General features: G+C 40.8%; 1 protein-coding gene across 6 annotated transcripts in view; it reads right to left on the bottom strand.

The window, feature by feature from the left end:
* MPP3 (membrane palmitoylated protein 3) overlaps positions 1–17,463 on the bottom strand; it is a 109,739-nt gene that overhangs the window by 40,877 nt on the left and 51,399 nt on the right. For 4 of the 6 annotated variants that reach the window (XM_043536910.1, XM_043536906.1, XM_027835016.3 and 1 more), the window contains exons 2-9: positions 15,374–15,480; positions 14,053–14,161; positions 10,208–10,326; positions 8,736–8,813; positions 6,649–6,729; positions 3,614–3,751; positions 2,296–2,377; positions 536–621 (exon numbers count right to left, since the gene is read on the bottom strand). In XM_043536910.1, the coding sequence (XP_043392845.1) occupies positions 536–621; positions 2,296–2,377; positions 3,614–3,751; positions 6,649–6,729; positions 8,736–8,813; positions 10,208–10,326; positions 14,053–14,077 (609 nt within the window). In that variant the 5' untranslated portion in view covers positions 14,078–14,161; positions 15,374–15,480. The remainder of the gene's footprint in view (positions 1–535; positions 622–2,295; positions 2,378–3,613; positions 3,752–6,648; positions 6,730–8,735; positions 8,814–10,207; positions 10,327–14,052; positions 14,162–15,373; positions 15,481–17,463) is intronic. The other 2 variants (XM_043536907.1, XM_043536905.1) reach the window with 1 other exon arrangement.

Genomic DNA, 17,463 nt, shown 5'->3' on the forward strand with positions numbered 1-17,463 from the left:
TAAGCAGGGCTTGAGAACAGGAGGGTCTGAGTAGGGATTTAAGCAAGAATGTGTTAATGTCATAGGGGGTGAGGAGAGAGATTTGCAGCTGTGCAGGAAGCCTACATGAGACCCATGCCTCTGAGATGAGGCTTCGTTCAGCTCCCTAGCACACCACATTATGAATACACTGCATATATTTTAAGGATATATTTTTTTAATCTGCAATTCTCATGTCATGAACCAATCATAAAAGAGAAGCTCTTGGTCAGAGCCATAGATAACCTAGGTTATCATATTCGTCATGTTCAGAATCAAACTCGAAGTTTCACGCAACTTTCTTAACTTTAAAACTGAAAGTTATTTATTTGATTATAAACAGTTGGAATAAATTTATAAGCTGGAATAAATTCATAAGCACATTGTAAAGACAGCCCAATTCTGTCCTCAGTTATACCTGTGTAATATTATTAAATGAGGGACAAGGGTCACCTAGCTACTGCTTTAACAAGCCTACTTGGTAATAACAGATCTCAAAGTAAAAATAAGAGCAGACCAAAATCTGACTAATTTCTTCTGGTCGTTTGTGAAGCACAGCAATCCCATTGACTTCTTTTAGCTCATCTCCAACATGGACAAGACCTAAAAACAAGATAACTATATTAGAACTAATACTTAGCCTGCTAAGCTGCTGCTCACCTATTACCCACACCCATGTTAACCGTATGTACGTCATGACTTTCCATACTAGTCCTGTACTCCGCCAACATTGCACCTTACAGTCTCCTGCCCTCACACTACCTGGCATTCTTCAACAGTAACCCATAATCACCTAAAATGGCAATGGGGAGAGAGAGGACACTGCAAACCATGTGTCCCATGGTAATGGTCAGGAGGAAGCTTAGTGTCTAACCACACTGTCTGTGTACTGGACCTGCAATGAGGGACCATTTTTACCAAGCTGTTTTGGTACACTGCATCTGTGTCTGAATCCCCTGTCTGCACTTCGGACATTATACTGGAATTGACTTGCAAAGATGGACAACTCTTATAGAATTAGAAGATAAGCTGCTAATTCTTCCTGCTGAAAGGCCTCTGCTGCTGTGAGCTATTTATAGACAGCTCTACACAGCATGGTCTCAGAAAGTCTAATGGGCTAAATTTTGAAACTATAACCTAGAGCAAACCATAAAGCGTTTAGCTTTGCTCACGCAGTCCAGTTTTGTACTCCTAGTAATGTCAGCAGTAGTTACTGACGATACTAGAACTTCACAACAAAACAAACAGCCAGCAGCTCACGATCATACCAGAGGAACATCTCTCTCCATCTGTTTTAAAGTGGAATTCCCAATGACACCAGTGGGAAGTTCCGCATAGAACTGGACAGAATGATATGGCTCACAATCACTATGGGTCCACGCACAAAACATTTAGTATGTCTTACTGATTTATGTAAAATACAAATGACCTTATTTCTTCGCTGACGTCTACCTTTTACAGGAAGACTTAGTACTAACAATAGGATAACTGGGTAGACACTCTTATTTCAAACTAATATTTCTACAAAAGAATATTTAGAAGTCCTTTGAAAAGGGTCAGCACAGTAGCCTTGGTGTGTTACACCAACAGTATTCGGAGCTGAAAGCACACCAAGGTTCTGGGTTAAAAGTAAAAAAAAAAAAAAAAAAAAGCCTCCTTGCTATTTTGTTTAAGTCAAAATTTGAGACTAGTCTTCCTCATTCTATTGGCAGTTTTTATCCTATTAACCATATTACAGAGAATCAGATTAAAAAGGTGCATTATTGATGTGAAGCGGAAATGCTAATGGCACTGTTTTAGCCCCTTCACAATAAACGTCTTATCAGATTATTTTAATATGAAAAATGCTAATAAGAGACTAGAAGAAAGCTGTAATTTGCTAATATTTCTTCATCACAGTAATACATTAGCATTGGGATTGTATTACTATTGTATTAAAAAGGACAAATTATAACAAAAATTAATGACACTTCAATACTTTATTTGCTATGTATAAAATCTCCATGCAAGCCCAATTCAGATCATTTAATAAATTCTAATAGAGCTGCCTCTAAGAAGTGCAAGGTCAAATATATTAGGAATTAACCCTGTGGAGACTGGAGACATGCTGAATAAGCATTTATTTGGATATCTGTAGGGTAAATGTCAGTATTCAAAGAGCTAGCTTTGCTGGTGAGTAACCATAGGATTTCATTAGAAATTATTAGAACCTTTTTACAAGTTTTAAAATGTAGTTTATAAATTGTATTTTGAAACTGCTTTTATTCAGAAACCTACCACTGCGGTCAGCTGCACCACCTCTCATGATTCTCGCTACAATCACAGCCCCTGTATGCTCATCCCTTCTGATGGTGGCACCCTGAAACATAAATAATAAACCAGGATAAAGCACTTATTTAGAGCACATTTAATGGCAAAATAATGAAAAAGCTGATTAAATTTTGAAAAATTGAATTTGGTCTTTTCGTATGGGGAAAACAATAAGTAAATTTTGTCTTCCTTCGTAACTAATTTTGCTATCAACCCAACTCGTGTTTGGACACTGCTTTTATATGATAATCAGATGGGTGAGTACAACTGCAATCCCTTCTACCACTCTACTCTGTGCTGATTAGGCCTCAACTGGAGTATTGTGTCCAGTTCTGGGCGCCATATTTCAGGAAAGATGTGGCTGAATTGGAAGAGTCCAGAAAAGAGCAATAAAAATGGTTAAAGGTCTAGAAAACATTACCTATGAGGAAAGATTGAAAAAATGTATATTGTATTTGGGAAATAGTATATAATTGATGACTGTTTTGTAATGCAGAAGCACAAGGGGAAGAATTGGGGTTGAATGCATAACCTTAACTTTTGCTTCTGGACTCTTTAATATAGCTTTTTTTTTAAAATGGAATTTCCTGGTTTGTTTTTTTTTAAAGAAAAAATTTAAATTTGAAATATTTAGTCAGACCCTGTACTACAGAGTGTAAGTTCCAGGAGACATGGACTTACTGAATGAACTTTATAGAAATGAAGAAAGAGCTTAGTGTGTTATGCTGTGTACATTTTCAGTTGCCAAAGTTCACTGAATGAGACAGTTTCATAAGAGCATTGCTTCATGCACACCTTAGCAGATGCCCAAATTCAATAGCTGCATAAGCCTTGTAAACATGTATGGTACAGCCTTTATTTGCTTAGAATGAAATTCACTCCTGTTTTCTTACCTCAGGGAAAAGCTCCTGCTGCAGAAAGATACTGGATAGCAGTAGGGAGCTACCAGAGCCTTCCCCTGCCCCAAGGAAAGGCTCCTGCAACAGGGCGCTGGTGGAGCAGAGAGTCTTTCCCTGTGGCAGGAAAAGGCCCCGGCAGCTCCCTGTTGCAGAAGTCTTTCCCTGTACTGGGGAAAAACTTCAGCAGCAGGTCACTACAGTGCTAAAAATAGCAGTGTAGACAGGGAGATACGCCTTGAATTAATAGAGACAGGGGTCACGAGTTTCTTTACCCTACTAGCTTAAGGAGTGCCTCATTGTCTATACTGCTATTTATACTCATGTTGGGGCGGGGGAGTGTAGTTTATGTACTCTACACGCTGCCGAAAGGAGTACCCTATACATACCAACGGCTCTTTATTCTTCACTAGACGAACAATTTTAACTGATTCTTCATCAAAATCATCATCAATATTGTCTGGCAGAGGGGGAAGGACTGGGTCAAAGTTCTTCTGGGCAACAGTATCATGTACTACAAGCATTGCCTGTACAATAAGAAAAAAATAAAAGATTAAAATAGTTCAGGCAAAATTGAGAAGGATGCCATTTCTCTTATTCCAGACATAAGAGCCGGTGCAAAAAGAGCCTGTCTACTTTGGTGAAAATCCATGTATTGTTTTCTTGGCAAGCATAAACTATTTCTTATCTAAAAGAGTACAAAGGTTCACAGCTAACATAATGAGTTTCTGCTCTGCCTGCTTTAGTGAAAAAGGAAGCTAAAGATCCAATTTGCGTTAAAAAGACACCTGCATAGTCAAAGAAAGAATCCTGAATATTTCCTCTTCCCTTCACCTTTAAGGGCCTGATCCTATACCTCCAAAGTCAATGGGAGTTTTATTATGGACATCAGTAGGAACAGGACCACGCACTAACTGAAAGCGAGGGATGATAAACAAAGTACTTAACTGCTTCTTCAAGTCACCCTTTAAAATGATCTTGCTTGTGCAGATTTTTGTGTATAATAATGCTTTGCCTTTTTTGCAGGCAAATCCTTTACACTTTTCATCTGCACCAGTCATTTGCTTTTCCCTGGAATGATCTAGCCACAGAGGCATTTAGCATTAGAGAAAAGAAATTGGAAAGACTGCATTACAGGGTTTGTCTTACATCAATAAATATTTCACATAATGGATATTTGGAAGCTTAGATGACAACCAACCATACAACTTTATTGGGAGTCTACTGGTATATTATAATATCACATTCTATGGCTACATTTTCTTTTCTTTTTTTAATTTAACTTTCAATAGCACAGGGGTCGGCAACCTTTCAGAAGTGGTGTGCAGAGTCTTCATTTATTCACTTTAATTTAAGGTTTTGCATGCCGGTAATACATTTTAACGTTTTTAGAAGGTCTCTCTCTAAAAGTCTATATTATATAACTAAACTATTCTTGTATGTAAAGTAAACAAGGTTTTAAAAATGTTTAAGAAGCTTCAGTTAAAATTAAATTAAAATGCAGATCTTATGATCTTATCAGTTTAGTGCAGTGGTTCTTAACCTGGGGTGCATGCACCCCTTGGGGGTGAGAGACACCCTTTCTGGGGGTGCAAGATATGCGAGATTTTTTTTTAGAAGGTAAATCATTGAAAACACAAATTAAGCACAAGCACATAAGTACAACTAGTTTGTTTCATCAAACCTATGTATTTATTAACATTATACATTTTTAAAGATTACTGTAATATACAAAAAAATTCAGTTTTCAATTTTTTAAGCTAATTGTGGTGTAATTTTTGATAAGGGCTGCAGAGCCCTGGGCTGGCTGCCAGTACCCCAGGCCAGCAGGAGGGTTGAGCAGGGCCGGAGGCCCGGACCCCGGCTGGCAGGGGGCCAGGTGGCTGGAACCCCAGACCAGCAGCGAGGTGAGCGGGGCTGGCAACTGGTATCCCAGGTGGCAGCAGGCTGAGCGGGGCAGATGGCCAGGACCCAGGCTGGCAAGGGGCCAGGGGCCGGAACCCCAGACTGTCAGCAGGCTGAGCTGGGTAGCGGATAGAACCCCAGACTGGCAGCGGCTCACTCGCTGCCGGTGTGGGGTTCCGCCAGCTCCTGCCAGCTGGAGTCCCAGCCGCCAGACCTGCTCAGCCTGCTGCTGGCTGGGGATTCCATTCACTCAGGCCAGCAGCAGGCTGAGCAGGGCCGGCAGCTGGAACTCCAGACCGTCAGCGGGCTGAGCAGGGCCAGTGGACAGAACCCCAGACCAGTGGTGGGCTGGGCCACCCACCACCGGTCTGGGGTTCTGTCTGCCAGCTCCTGGCCGCCGGCCCTGCTCAGCCTGCTGCTGGCCTGGGGTTCCGTTCACCCAGGCAGGCAGCTGGCTAAGCGGGGCTGGTGGCCGGGACCCCGGCTGGCAGCAGCATGCCAGTAAAAATATAGTTCGCTACATTTTGATTTGTGGCCAAAATGTCTTGACTAGCTCCCAAAGAAGCTCAATTGAGTTAACGTTTGTGAACATATTGCAATCTTGAAAGGGAAGGAAGGTGCTTTGTAAATGCAAAATCTGTATTTATAATATTTAATTACTGCTGTCCTATGATTATTGAGCAGCCAAATAAAATCGACCAGCTCCCGCCCCCCAAATTAATAGGTTACAGCTGGGCCTGTAACATAACTTTTCAACAAACTGAAATAAAAGTGGAGAAGGGGTTCTTGAATAATAGCAACTGAAATAGACACATGACCATGAGGCTCCACAGCTTCTTCTAACTTATTTTTGCAACACTGTCAAAAACAAAACAAATGGTAGAAGAGAAATAACAGTTCACTGGGCTCATCTACTCAAGCGCTAATGCACAGAACCAAAGTTTTGTTGCTTGCAGTCCAGTTTTTAAAGTAACTAAGATTTTAAACAGGTTCTCCCAAATAGCACATGGGCTCTGGTAATTTATGCTCTCCCACAGCTCCAGGGATCCTGCACTGACTGAGACAGATGAGTTAAAATAAATTCTTCAGAACAGTCATGAGCCATAATAAACTCCATGGATTAACAAAGAGAGGCCAAACAGGATTCATACTTAAGAGGTCTGCAGTGTGGTGGTGAGGATGGATTATAGTGAGCAGAGGGCTGGTGGGGGCAGTAAGATAGGAACAATGCTCTCGTCTCCCACCTTCGAAAATATGTAGGAGGGAAGGATAATGACCCTTTCTACATTAGGAGCCCCACATGCCACAAACCCCTGGTCTCCTCGATCTGCAAAAGGAGACAGATTCTGCACACCTCTTAAAATGTGTAGGAATTAGAACCCCAGTCCTGCAATCCTTAGGAAGCATATTTGGGGTCTCCCCCTCCTCTTAGGTAATCTTAGTTGTAACTTGCCCTTAACAATATTTTCTGTCTGGGAATCATGCTGAGAATTGCATTGCTTAAGAGTATGTGTTTTACCCGAAGATGTGGTGTTGACAATAGCTGAAGCAGCTCTTTTTCTTCATTATTCACTGGTGTAGTCTGCAACTCTTCAATTACCTTAAAAAGTATTAACAAAAGAATATAAGGCAATATATTTGCAACTGGATTTTCTGGTCAACGTTTGTTAATTTCTGTCATGTTTCCAAGAAGCAACAGTAACTGAAATATGCATTTAAAGGCAATTTCAATAAAATATGCATGTATCCTGAAGGATATGCATGCCTCTAACCTGCTTTATTATGTGTATATTATAGTAGTGCCTGAAAATGGACAAAAATTGAGGCCTTTAGATGTAAACCCTACACAAATACACCAACACTAAACTCTAAGTTGATTAACTAGCCTTTACTAGTACATTGTCATGGGGATCTGATAAACCATTTCAAATATTCCAAAAACTTCCAGGCTTTCCAGTACATGATTACATCCCCGGCTAGAGCAGTGGTTCTCAACCAGGAGCCTGGGACCCCCTAGGAAGGCCGTGAGCAGGTTTCAGGGGGGCCACCAAGCATGGTCAGCATTAGACTCACAGGGGCCCAGGGCAGAAAGCCCAGCCCCACTGCATGGGGGCTCCAAGCAATTGCCCTGCTTGCTACCTCCTAATGCCGGCCCTGGCTTTTATATGCAGAAAAACAGTTGTGGCACAGGTGGGCCTTGGAGTTTTTATTGCATGTTGGGGGTGGAGGGCTCAGAGACCAACTTCACATACCACTGAAGAGTGACCTTCCTGATCAATTATAAATGGGTTCAGATGAATTCTATCAAGTTTTCCTAAGCCAGAGAGATGTATGCTGTGATGCTTCTCCATTCTCTTCAGTGTTTATACCATGCTCATTACTGCAATACCACAAAGCAGCCAGAGAGACTGTTTAACTGGTCCCTGCAGGATTCCCATTTTGTGAATGGGAACCACCAGGTGGCACAGAATCAATGTAGGGTGTGTAGCCCCCTGCTTCTCAGCAATCCCTGGATACCAGAACTCCTCCTTGAGCCTCTAGGCAGCCAAGCACAACTTAGAGAAGCCTTGGGGCTGTTCTAGGTTGTGTGCTAAGGCTGGCCCAGGATCGGGGAGGGGGGAAGGGATAAAGGTGATTTAAATCCTCCTTTAACACTATAGCCCTTTCCCCACAAATACACTGAGGACAACTCTGGGATGGCCCAGGGCCTGCCCTATATACCTTATGACGGTGGGGAAAAAACTGACAAGAAGATCAATATTATTCACTGATAGCTCCAACCTGTGTATTTAGTGGGAAAACAACAAGAAAGAATTCTGTAGAGTTTTATGCAACTTAGTTTACTGTGTATATTGAATATATTTGTTAAATAACAGTAAAACTAAAAGAGGTGTTTTAAGTTCCAAAGCTAACAGCATAAATGTGGAAACCTCAATTTTTTAAATGAATTATTTGAAGGTCAGTTATTATTTTACTTCCTTGTTTCAGTGTAAAAAGTTGCTGAAAGTACAATTGCCTAAAGCAGAAGAATGGAACACAGGACTTGCCAGACTGGATCAGACCAGTGTTCCATCTAGTCTGGTATCCTGTCTCTGACAGTGGCTAGTACTGGCTACTTCAGAGGGGAAAAACACACAGTAGCCAGTCTTGAGATAATCTGTCTCCAGGGAAAAGTTTGCTGCTAACCACCACTAGCTAGAGGTTGATTTATACCTTGAAGCCTGAGGACTTATATCCTTGCCAAAGCTGTTGTTTGTTTTGTAATATTTACTGTTATAACTCAGGATATTTTTCTTTATCCATATAAATGGACAATACTTTTTTGAGTTATGATAACATCTTAGGCTCAGTAATATCTTGTGGCAGTGAATCCCACAGTCACACGTGCTGTGAATTCTGTCCAAATGCTCCCTCAAATCTTCCTTTAGGAGTCTGTGTAGTCATGTGTAGCAACAGAAACAGGAATCAACTTTTTTTTTAAAAAATCTGAGTTGTGTTTTAGTTCAGTCCAGGCAAGAGTAACGTCAGTTGGAGACTTTCGGTTCTTTAGTATGTAACTTACGCATCTAAGACATTAAAAAGAATTTACTGGACAAACATACTTACATCCTCAGCTAAAGCTGCTGCACTATGTAAAACAGGAGTTGGACTCTGTCTTTCATAATGGCGGAGCTTTTCATGAATCTGAAACACAGGTGTTTTCAGGTAAGTGACTACAAAGGTCAAGAATTTCTGATTTTTTGATCCTGCAACGTATGGGAGGTCATCAGCTGAAAGTCCTATTGCTGAAACCAGAAGGATCTATGTCCAAAGGAACTATCATCAAGGGAACTAATGCATGGGAGATTTTCAAAGGTGCCAGAGGGTTTTAGGAGCACAAAGCCCAATTTGTGCTCCTAAATCCCTTATGCCTCTTTGAAAGAATCTCCCTCGCAGCGTAGCTTGGAGGAAGAAAAAGAAGACTTGTTTAATGTCTTTGGCCTTTTGCCTTAAATAATCATCTAACAGCTGTGTGTTAGTACTCTGCCCATATACAGACCTCGGTGATCAGACTTACAGCAGGATCAAATCACTACTTTGGTGGATATACTCATCAGTGATGATGGCAAATCAGCAAAGAAAAGGATTTAAATGAACATTCTAATATTACTTGTGTGTTAACTGGCATTACTAATTCTATAGTGGTACTCCTCAAATTAGTCTTCTGGACACTTTTTATTAGTCCATGATGCATATTTTTATATCAAAAGGGCATATTCTTTTGTCAAATATCATAAGTGTTAATGCAGTGGTCCCCAAACTTTTCAGGGTCGTGCCCCCACTTAGCCCTGACCGCCCCCTCCCCAGGAGCCAGGGCTGAGAACGGAGACACAGCCAGGGGCCAAAGCTGGGGGCGAGGCCAGGAGCAAGGGCCGAAACTGGGTGGTGTAGCCTCCCCGCCCCCTAGGGAGGCTGGCCCATGCCCCCTATGCCCTCCCAATGTTCTTCCATGCCCCCTAAGGGGGGCACACCCCACAATGTGGGGACCTGTGTGTTAATGAATGATCCATGTCAAGAGCAGAATAGTCCTGCTCATATTTTTGCTGCTGTTAGTTCTGTAGATGGGAGAATATCTTGTGAAACTGAGGTTCCATGGTTTAAAGGAAAATTCTGATTATTATACTCAAATGTTTTCATTACTGGGCACTGATACTTGCATTTATCAATTAGTTAATTGACAGTACAAAAAAACAAAAAAAACCCTCCAAATAGAGAAAATTATTATTTTAACAAGGAAAATATCAATTATGTGACAAGAGAATCCCCCCTTCTGATTCTTAGTGATGGCAGCTTTCTCCAGCTTCAAAATGACATTCACTCAAAACTAGGCAGAAATTTCATTTCAGAGCAAGCAAAAAAGAGTAATTTTCATAGGATATTGTTCATGTTTGTTGATTTAAAGTTACTTTAATATACGTATTTTCTCTGTTCAGTTTTCTCTTCTATGTAAAAACAAGTAAGCCTTGTGGCAAAGAAATTAAGAATACTGAGAAATACAGGCCACAAAGAAAAGGAAATTTTGTGAAATAAACATTTACCTTCATTAGATAACTCAGACTTTTTTCACTGAAGACATCTCTAAGGAATCCCATTTCTTCTTTGTGATTTGAGTCAGGTCTTAGCTGGGATGTCAACAGGGCCAAAGTCTCATGCAATCCTAAATTAATTGCAAAATGTACAGAACAAAAGCTTTGTGGATAACTAACATCTCTTATCTGAGTTCTGTTATTGCATTGTTTATAATTTTATTTGACCAGCACAATAAAATTGTGCTTCTGATAATTAAGATTATACTGAGAGTTGCAGCTTATTTCCAATCATTGCTCTTGATTTTCAACTCCCTTCTTAAACAGCAGATCTCACATGAATTTTCTACATGTGCCAAAACCAGCAAAGGCAGAATCCACTGATTCTAAGACTGTAAAAATCACAACTAGTAAAATTTTGCTCCCTGTGTCTGATGTTTCCCTGCATTCCGATAACATTGAGATTTCTTTGAAATACCCAATCACCCATCTACATTATATCTTGGACCTAAGCTAGAGTAACCCACTTGCTTGCATTGCAGCATTGAAAGGTGTAAATAAGGAAAGAAATAGTATGAAGGATCCATCTTTTGTTGATGTGGACACAGCTGCAAAAAGATAAACACATACATGGAATTAAGTGGAAGGTCACAACTTTTATTAAACTTTAACACAGGGGAGGGGGACACTACCCACCCATTACTCATACTGTCCTGTACCAGTCATTTAATTTGTTCCAGTGTAAGGGTTACAGGGCTCCTTACCATATAAACCTACCCCAAGTTACAGGTTTCCTCTGCCTATCTGGCAGGACTCAGCTGTCTCTGAATCCTAGACCCTCCCCCCACCCCATGAAAGAGACAGAGGGCGCAGAAGGGTGGGGATCTCAGCTTGCAAAGGGCAAAAGGTCTTACCCTATCCCATGAGCCCAAGGCCCATCACCAAAACCCCAGGTCTTTTAGCTCTGGGAACCATTGGTTATTCTCTTAACCGCACTGGAAACTGGCCCTAAGTTGCAACAAACAAACAACTCAACCCAAGTACCTCAATTAGGTATTGAGCACATTCCTACTTAACCACTATGGCTTGAAGGTGCTGCGAGGAAAGCAAAAAGATCCCACCTGGAATGGAGCCAAAAGAAGTACCACAGGGCCCCCCCAGGTTAAACCCTGGGAGGTGGGGAATGCTGGATAAGCTGCACCCATCCCCACAACTGGCCAATGGATGCTTGACTCCCAGGGGAGAAGATACCTGGTGTTTCTTAGCAAGTGTCTCCCTTCCTCACTGCTGGGCCTGTCCCCTTTCACCGCTGGCCCCATCAAAGTCCCCCTCTGTTGAGGCAGGTGGGTGGCATTTTTTGTGTGGAGGAGTTACCCACAGAGCTAGCTTAGCATTCAAGTTAGCAGTAACGCAAGGAACCTACAGGCCTATATCCTGTAAGGCATTCGCTTAAGCAATTAGCATAAGGCTTTGAGGCCTATGAGCCTTAGCATAAGTAAGTTGCCCAACAGTGACCCTGAGTTTTGGGGAACTGGGAACATTGTACTGGAGGGGGGAGTTTGTACAAAACAATACCAGGAACACTGAACTAATACTAGGCTTGAATATTTTAGGATAAAAATGCTGGCAGATGCTTAACCATGAACTTGCCTTGGCAACAAACTGACGTACATGATAAGTTAAAATAATTAATATACTAACCAATATAGAATAAGGATACCTCAACATTATTAGGGTGAGGAAGTTCAATATGGGCAAAGGAAGATGAGCATTTGTATGAATATTCATGGAAAATATCAGGCCCTATAATAGGCCAGACCACCATGTCAAAGAGATCTGGACCATCGAACTTATTTGGCATGCCAGGGACAGAGGAAATGACTGCTTGTCTCTTACCACCAGATTCCTAAGGTTGTGAGTATATGTAAGGAATGGTAAAAAATATCAGTGTCACTTTATATTACTGTTATCTTTGTATGTGGTTTGGAGGAGTTGTGTCTTTAAGTAGTTTTATTAGCCCAATGAGTAAAGTTTTGCCTTGCCCTCAGAGTGAGTGTCACTGTTGTGCACATCAGTGTCGGGTTGGGAAACCCGAACTTGATAACTTTGCTTCTGTTGTGCCTGATTCTGGGACTAGAACCCCATGATCCCCAACTCTTTGAATTAGTAATTAATGGGAAATCAATAATAATCAATAACCACTAAAGAATCAGGCAAGGGGGGGACTCTGTGGGAATGACTACACTGCAGCTGACAGCATGCCTCCTTTCCCAGATAGACTTGCGCTAACTCTGCTTGAGAGCATGCTAAAAATAGCAGTGTGGACGTTACAGCGGGGTGGCAGCTTGAGCTAGCAACCTGAGTGCAAGCCCACCCAACCCTCTAGGTTTGAGCTCAGGTGACTAGCCTGAGCTACCACCAATGCAGCAACAACCATACTGCTATTTTTAGCACACTAGCCCAAGTAAAACTAGCATAGGTCTGCCAACCTGGGCTGGGAGGCAAGCTTCCACTTGCAATATAGACATATCTCATTCAAACAGCTAATGGGTACACCTAGTGCCCACCCTACCCAGTTTCTTGATGATTCTGGCCCAGCCAGCAGAGTCACCCTCCCTAGCTCTAGTAAGTCTGCAGTCCATTAGCTGTTTGGATGTGATTTCCATTGTAGGCAAGCAGGCTGGCAGGACATGCTCTGAGAGTGGAACTAATGGAAGGAGGAGGAGGAGGAATTTATAAATCGGAAGAATGGGAGCCATGAAAAACTCAGTGGTGAAACAGTGCAAACGCAAGGATGATGTGCTGTGAGGACTACAGTCCAGGGATTTTTGCCAGTTTTAGATTCAGACTGCAGGCTTCTTCACCTCACTGGAGAAGAACATTAGAATTTCTGCAGGCTGTGCAAATTGCAGACTGTTGCTGCAGAGATTCAAAGGGAGTTTGAAAGAGACTGTGGAGCTATCACTTGTTTCCCAGACTTTGAGGAGCTTGTGTGTCCTACAAAGGGTTTGGATACCATTCCACAGACAGAAAGGTAAATCCTCCTAGAGAAGACTCCTAGGGAAGTGTACACAGATATGTGCATTTCAATTTGTGATAGTATCAAGTACTAAACTTAGGGGGAAAAATCCTGCGAGTGTTTATCTTTAAAGTAATAAGTAAACTCTTAAGCATTCATATATTCAGAGATTTAGTAAACATTTTCCTTTAGAGATTGTCACTCTCCTATCTGATTTAACTCTGTACAATATATGTAGACAGAGTTCTGAAGACTAAGCTCTGGTCTGTACCATAGCAGAAAGGTAAGCTGAGACACAGGAAGGGGAAAGAAATACCATACCGGACGTTTGCATGCTGCCTTCCCGAAACCCATTATGCTAGCTAATGAAATAATGTTTTTAGAAGTCTGCACCAACTGAGCTGATGGATAGATATGCCATGATCTGTCAGCTCCTATTAACTGACGCTGCTAATACTGTCACAACAGGTGCTATTTATTTTGTTAGCAAGAAGTGACATAAAAAGTATCAGAACTGTAGGAAAATTATCATTATTATGTATGCGTAGACAACAGTGCTACATGCTGACAGGCCTATGTTTGTCCAGTAGGAGCCTGGCCACCAGATTACATTACTGAACTCCAGGTGTGTCACCAAACTATGTTCCTCCTGAAATCCATCTCTTTATCCAGTCCCACTCATACTGTGATATCCTTGATTTTTAGTACTTGCATTGATGGGAAATAAATGTGTACATTCTCAACTCTAATTTAACAAATTAAATTACAGATAGTGTTTTGTGTGAGAACATACTAGGATTTCAGCCATTCTTAAATTGAAAGCATGCAGACCAATTACCTGAATCTTCTGATAGCACTGGCATAGCTGTTGTCTTAATGCTAGAGACAAATGTTCAACTTAAACCAAAATGATTTTCTTCTTGCAGGACTGTGATTCAGAAACAATCCTGAAATAAGGAAAGATAATGTCTGAAGTCAGGTATCTGACATACAGATATTTTATTATCCTGTATAATGCTAGCATTTTCATTTTAGTGCATCCTTCTTTAGTAGGTTGCTTGGGCTAAATATGATTAGGGTCCAATGTGCAATGAAGTTATGTGGCCTTACAAATAGTAACATAATATCTTTTTGCCAAGGTGTTGCACAGCTCTCTGATGCAGCATAATCCAGAAAATAGCCATTTCCATGCCTGTTCGAGCTCCTCTGCTTATTAGTCCACAATTTTAGGCACTTCAGGAATACCACAGAGGGGAAAACTGATAAGGAGGTGATGAGGCAGCAGGAGCATGCTATAGGAAAGGAGGACCAGAAGGGACTTAAACACTCGGTGGGAGCAGGAGGAGAGAGCTGCCATCATATATCAGTTTTGCATTCTGTAGGAACAGTGTTGGGTCCAGGCATAAGCAGGTGCAACTCTCATTGAAGTCAATTATTTCTGGCTCTTAGAGGAGAAGGTAGCATAAATTAGAGCAGGGCTACTTCATTGTACACCCCTGTTATTTCTTTTCTCTATTATGCTTCCCCTTCCACTAGTGAACAATTTCTCAATTTCAAATAGCAACAGTTACTCTGCCTCTTGAGATCATACATTCAAGACAAAACACCCATTATTGAGAGTTGTAAACGGATTGGGGGTTCCAAAACAATCTTTGTACTTTACTCTTGTAAAATTAATTAAAATATGCTTTGCAGAGAAATATGCAACAGCACTCAAAGGTTGCTAAGAAAAAAGCCCTTTATGCTTTAATCTTTGCACACTACATGTCTTATTTGGCAAAGTCATTATGGACAGGTCACAAAGTTTCATTCCAGTATGCAGCTGGAAAGCTTGTCTCTCTCACCAACAGAAGCTGGTCCAATAAAAGATATTACCTCCCCCAACTTGCCTCTTTCATTCCAGTGTCATGTGACAGTAGTTTCAATGTGTTGCCTCTCATCTAAATATTGTTTATGAAGACTGCATCCTCAGATAGTTCATTTTCTTATTGCTCGGTGGCATTTGTCAGTTTAGTGATGTCCAGCTCCCCCAGGATTTTATAGACGTGACTTTACTCTCTGTGATATTAATCTCAAAATAGTATTTGCGTTTGCATTCCTTTCTGCTTTGAAATGTCTAATTAGTCCATCTGGGTATTACGATTCAAAGAAAACTTTACCTCAGTTCTCTCAAGCTCATGAATACAGTCCGGGCTGAAACTTCATTTAACTTCACTTGCATGTAGTTAGTGGATTCAGTCAGTGTCACAAACAAACAATGGGTGAGCTGTGGGTCAGAGTTACGAATTTAGCAAAGAGGGAGAAAAACCAGAAAGTCAGGAGTCTACTACAACTATAGAAAAATAAGATCCCCTAGGAAGCATGTTAGTTTTGCAAAATTCCAACAGTAGCTCAATAAACTAGAAATAAGTCTCCCCCACCCCCCATGACCTGGGAGTTCCTTGCTGCTGTTTAGGTTTGTTCAGACAATGCAGACCAAATCTAGACTGTAAACTCTCTAGGGCAGAGTCTGGTCTCAACATCTGTGCCTTCCACAGGGCTGAGCACATTGTCACAAATAATCATAACGAAAAATGTATGACATAACTTGCAAAGAATTTCACTTCTTTAGACAAAAAGAAAAGGAGTACTTGTGGCACCTTAGAGACTAACCAATTTATCTGAGCATGAGCTTTCGTGAGCTACAGCTCACTTCATCGGATGCATCCGATGAAGTGAGCTGTAGCTCACGAAAGCTCATGCTCAGATAAGTTGGTTAGTCTCTAAGGTGCCACAAGTACTCCTTTTCTTTTTGCGAATACAGACTAACATGGCTGTTACTCTGAAACTTCTTTAGACAGTGCACTGAATCTGGTTATTTTATTAAAACAAACTAGATATTCCCCCTACTAACCTAGGGGAAAGCACTAGGGATTTTTTATACCTAAATTTGTTTTTATGCTCTGCAGATTAATTATATAATGCCCTGCAGAGGGTGAATTACTGTATGTGGAAAATGTTCCTTATAATTAAGTTTGTCATGCTATGTTAAGCCAATTTATTTTATTTAAATCCATAGAAAATATTGTAGTCAATCCTTTTTTAAACTTTCCTTTTTCTACATAGTTCCAATAACAGGCCGTCAAGGTACAATCATTTGAATAACCTCCCTCATTTTCCAATATCAAATTAAGCATTAATGCAGGCAAAGGTTATGTATTAGATAAAACCAAGTGGTCTCATTAATGTCAATGGGGACTATTCATGTGCTTGAGGCTCAACATACAGTATGCTTTAAGCACTTTGCTGAATCATACCCAGAGCGCTCAGCACCTTGCAGGATTGAGCTCTAATGTTGTCCAGTAGTCCCTCTGGCCCAATATCCTGCCTCTTACAGTATCAATAGTGAATGCTAAGAGTTTCCTCCAAAGTATGTTTTGTTAATTGGGATGCAGACCTTCATTGTTACAATTTATAAAGTGGGTGCGATGCATGATCTTGGTCCAAATAATATAGGTGTTACCTTAGCAAGTCACCAGCCACTTTGTTTTAAATCTAACCTTCTCTTTCACTTGCAATAATGATATCCTGTTTGGCATTCTGTTTTAGTTTGCTGGCATACTGCTGCTTGTAACTACTTCAGGCTTAACTGTCTGGTTCAAGAGGTTGGTACCAAGTTTTTTGCCATGCCCATAATTTTCAGAACTGGTGACCTAATAAAGAATTGTGATATATATTGTGATATTCTTACAATGTTAAATATTGATTCTAGCCTCCTGCTGTAAGTATTATGACATGTCATCGGTAGAGAAATCCATCAAATGCAACAATTTAATCTCTACAGTACCCACAAAAAAGTATGGTTGGAGGTGACTGGGATAATTCTGTAGGTCATCAATTTAAATTTATTCTCTGAGGTTGTTGTAAGGCTCAGCTGAGGCATTTTGTGTTTCTTGTTTTAGCTTCTCAAATACTGTTCTGGAAATGGGTTGTGTGAGTCTTTACTTCAAACTCCTTTGAAAACATGTCTGGTATAAGAAGGCCTTTCCAGGCCCGCATTTCACATTGGACAAGAAGTTTAGTGATCATTTTTTTTAAGTCTAGGCAGTGTTTTGGGCAATAATTTCTGTATTGTGATTGGTTATAATCGGTTTCTACCTAGCCTTATTTCTCCCATAAACATTAATGAAACAGCTCACTACCTGAAACAATTGCTAGCTTTTCTTTTCAATATGGGCACAGTTCTATTTTAGGTTAGCCAGTGCATTAG

The sequence above is a fragment of the Chelonia mydas genome, chromosome 27, assembly GCF_015237465.2.
Source record: "Chelonia mydas isolate rCheMyd1 chromosome 27, rCheMyd1.pri.v2, whole genome shotgun sequence".
NCBI classification, from domain to species: Eukaryota; Metazoa; Chordata; order Testudines; family Cheloniidae; genus Chelonia; species Chelonia mydas.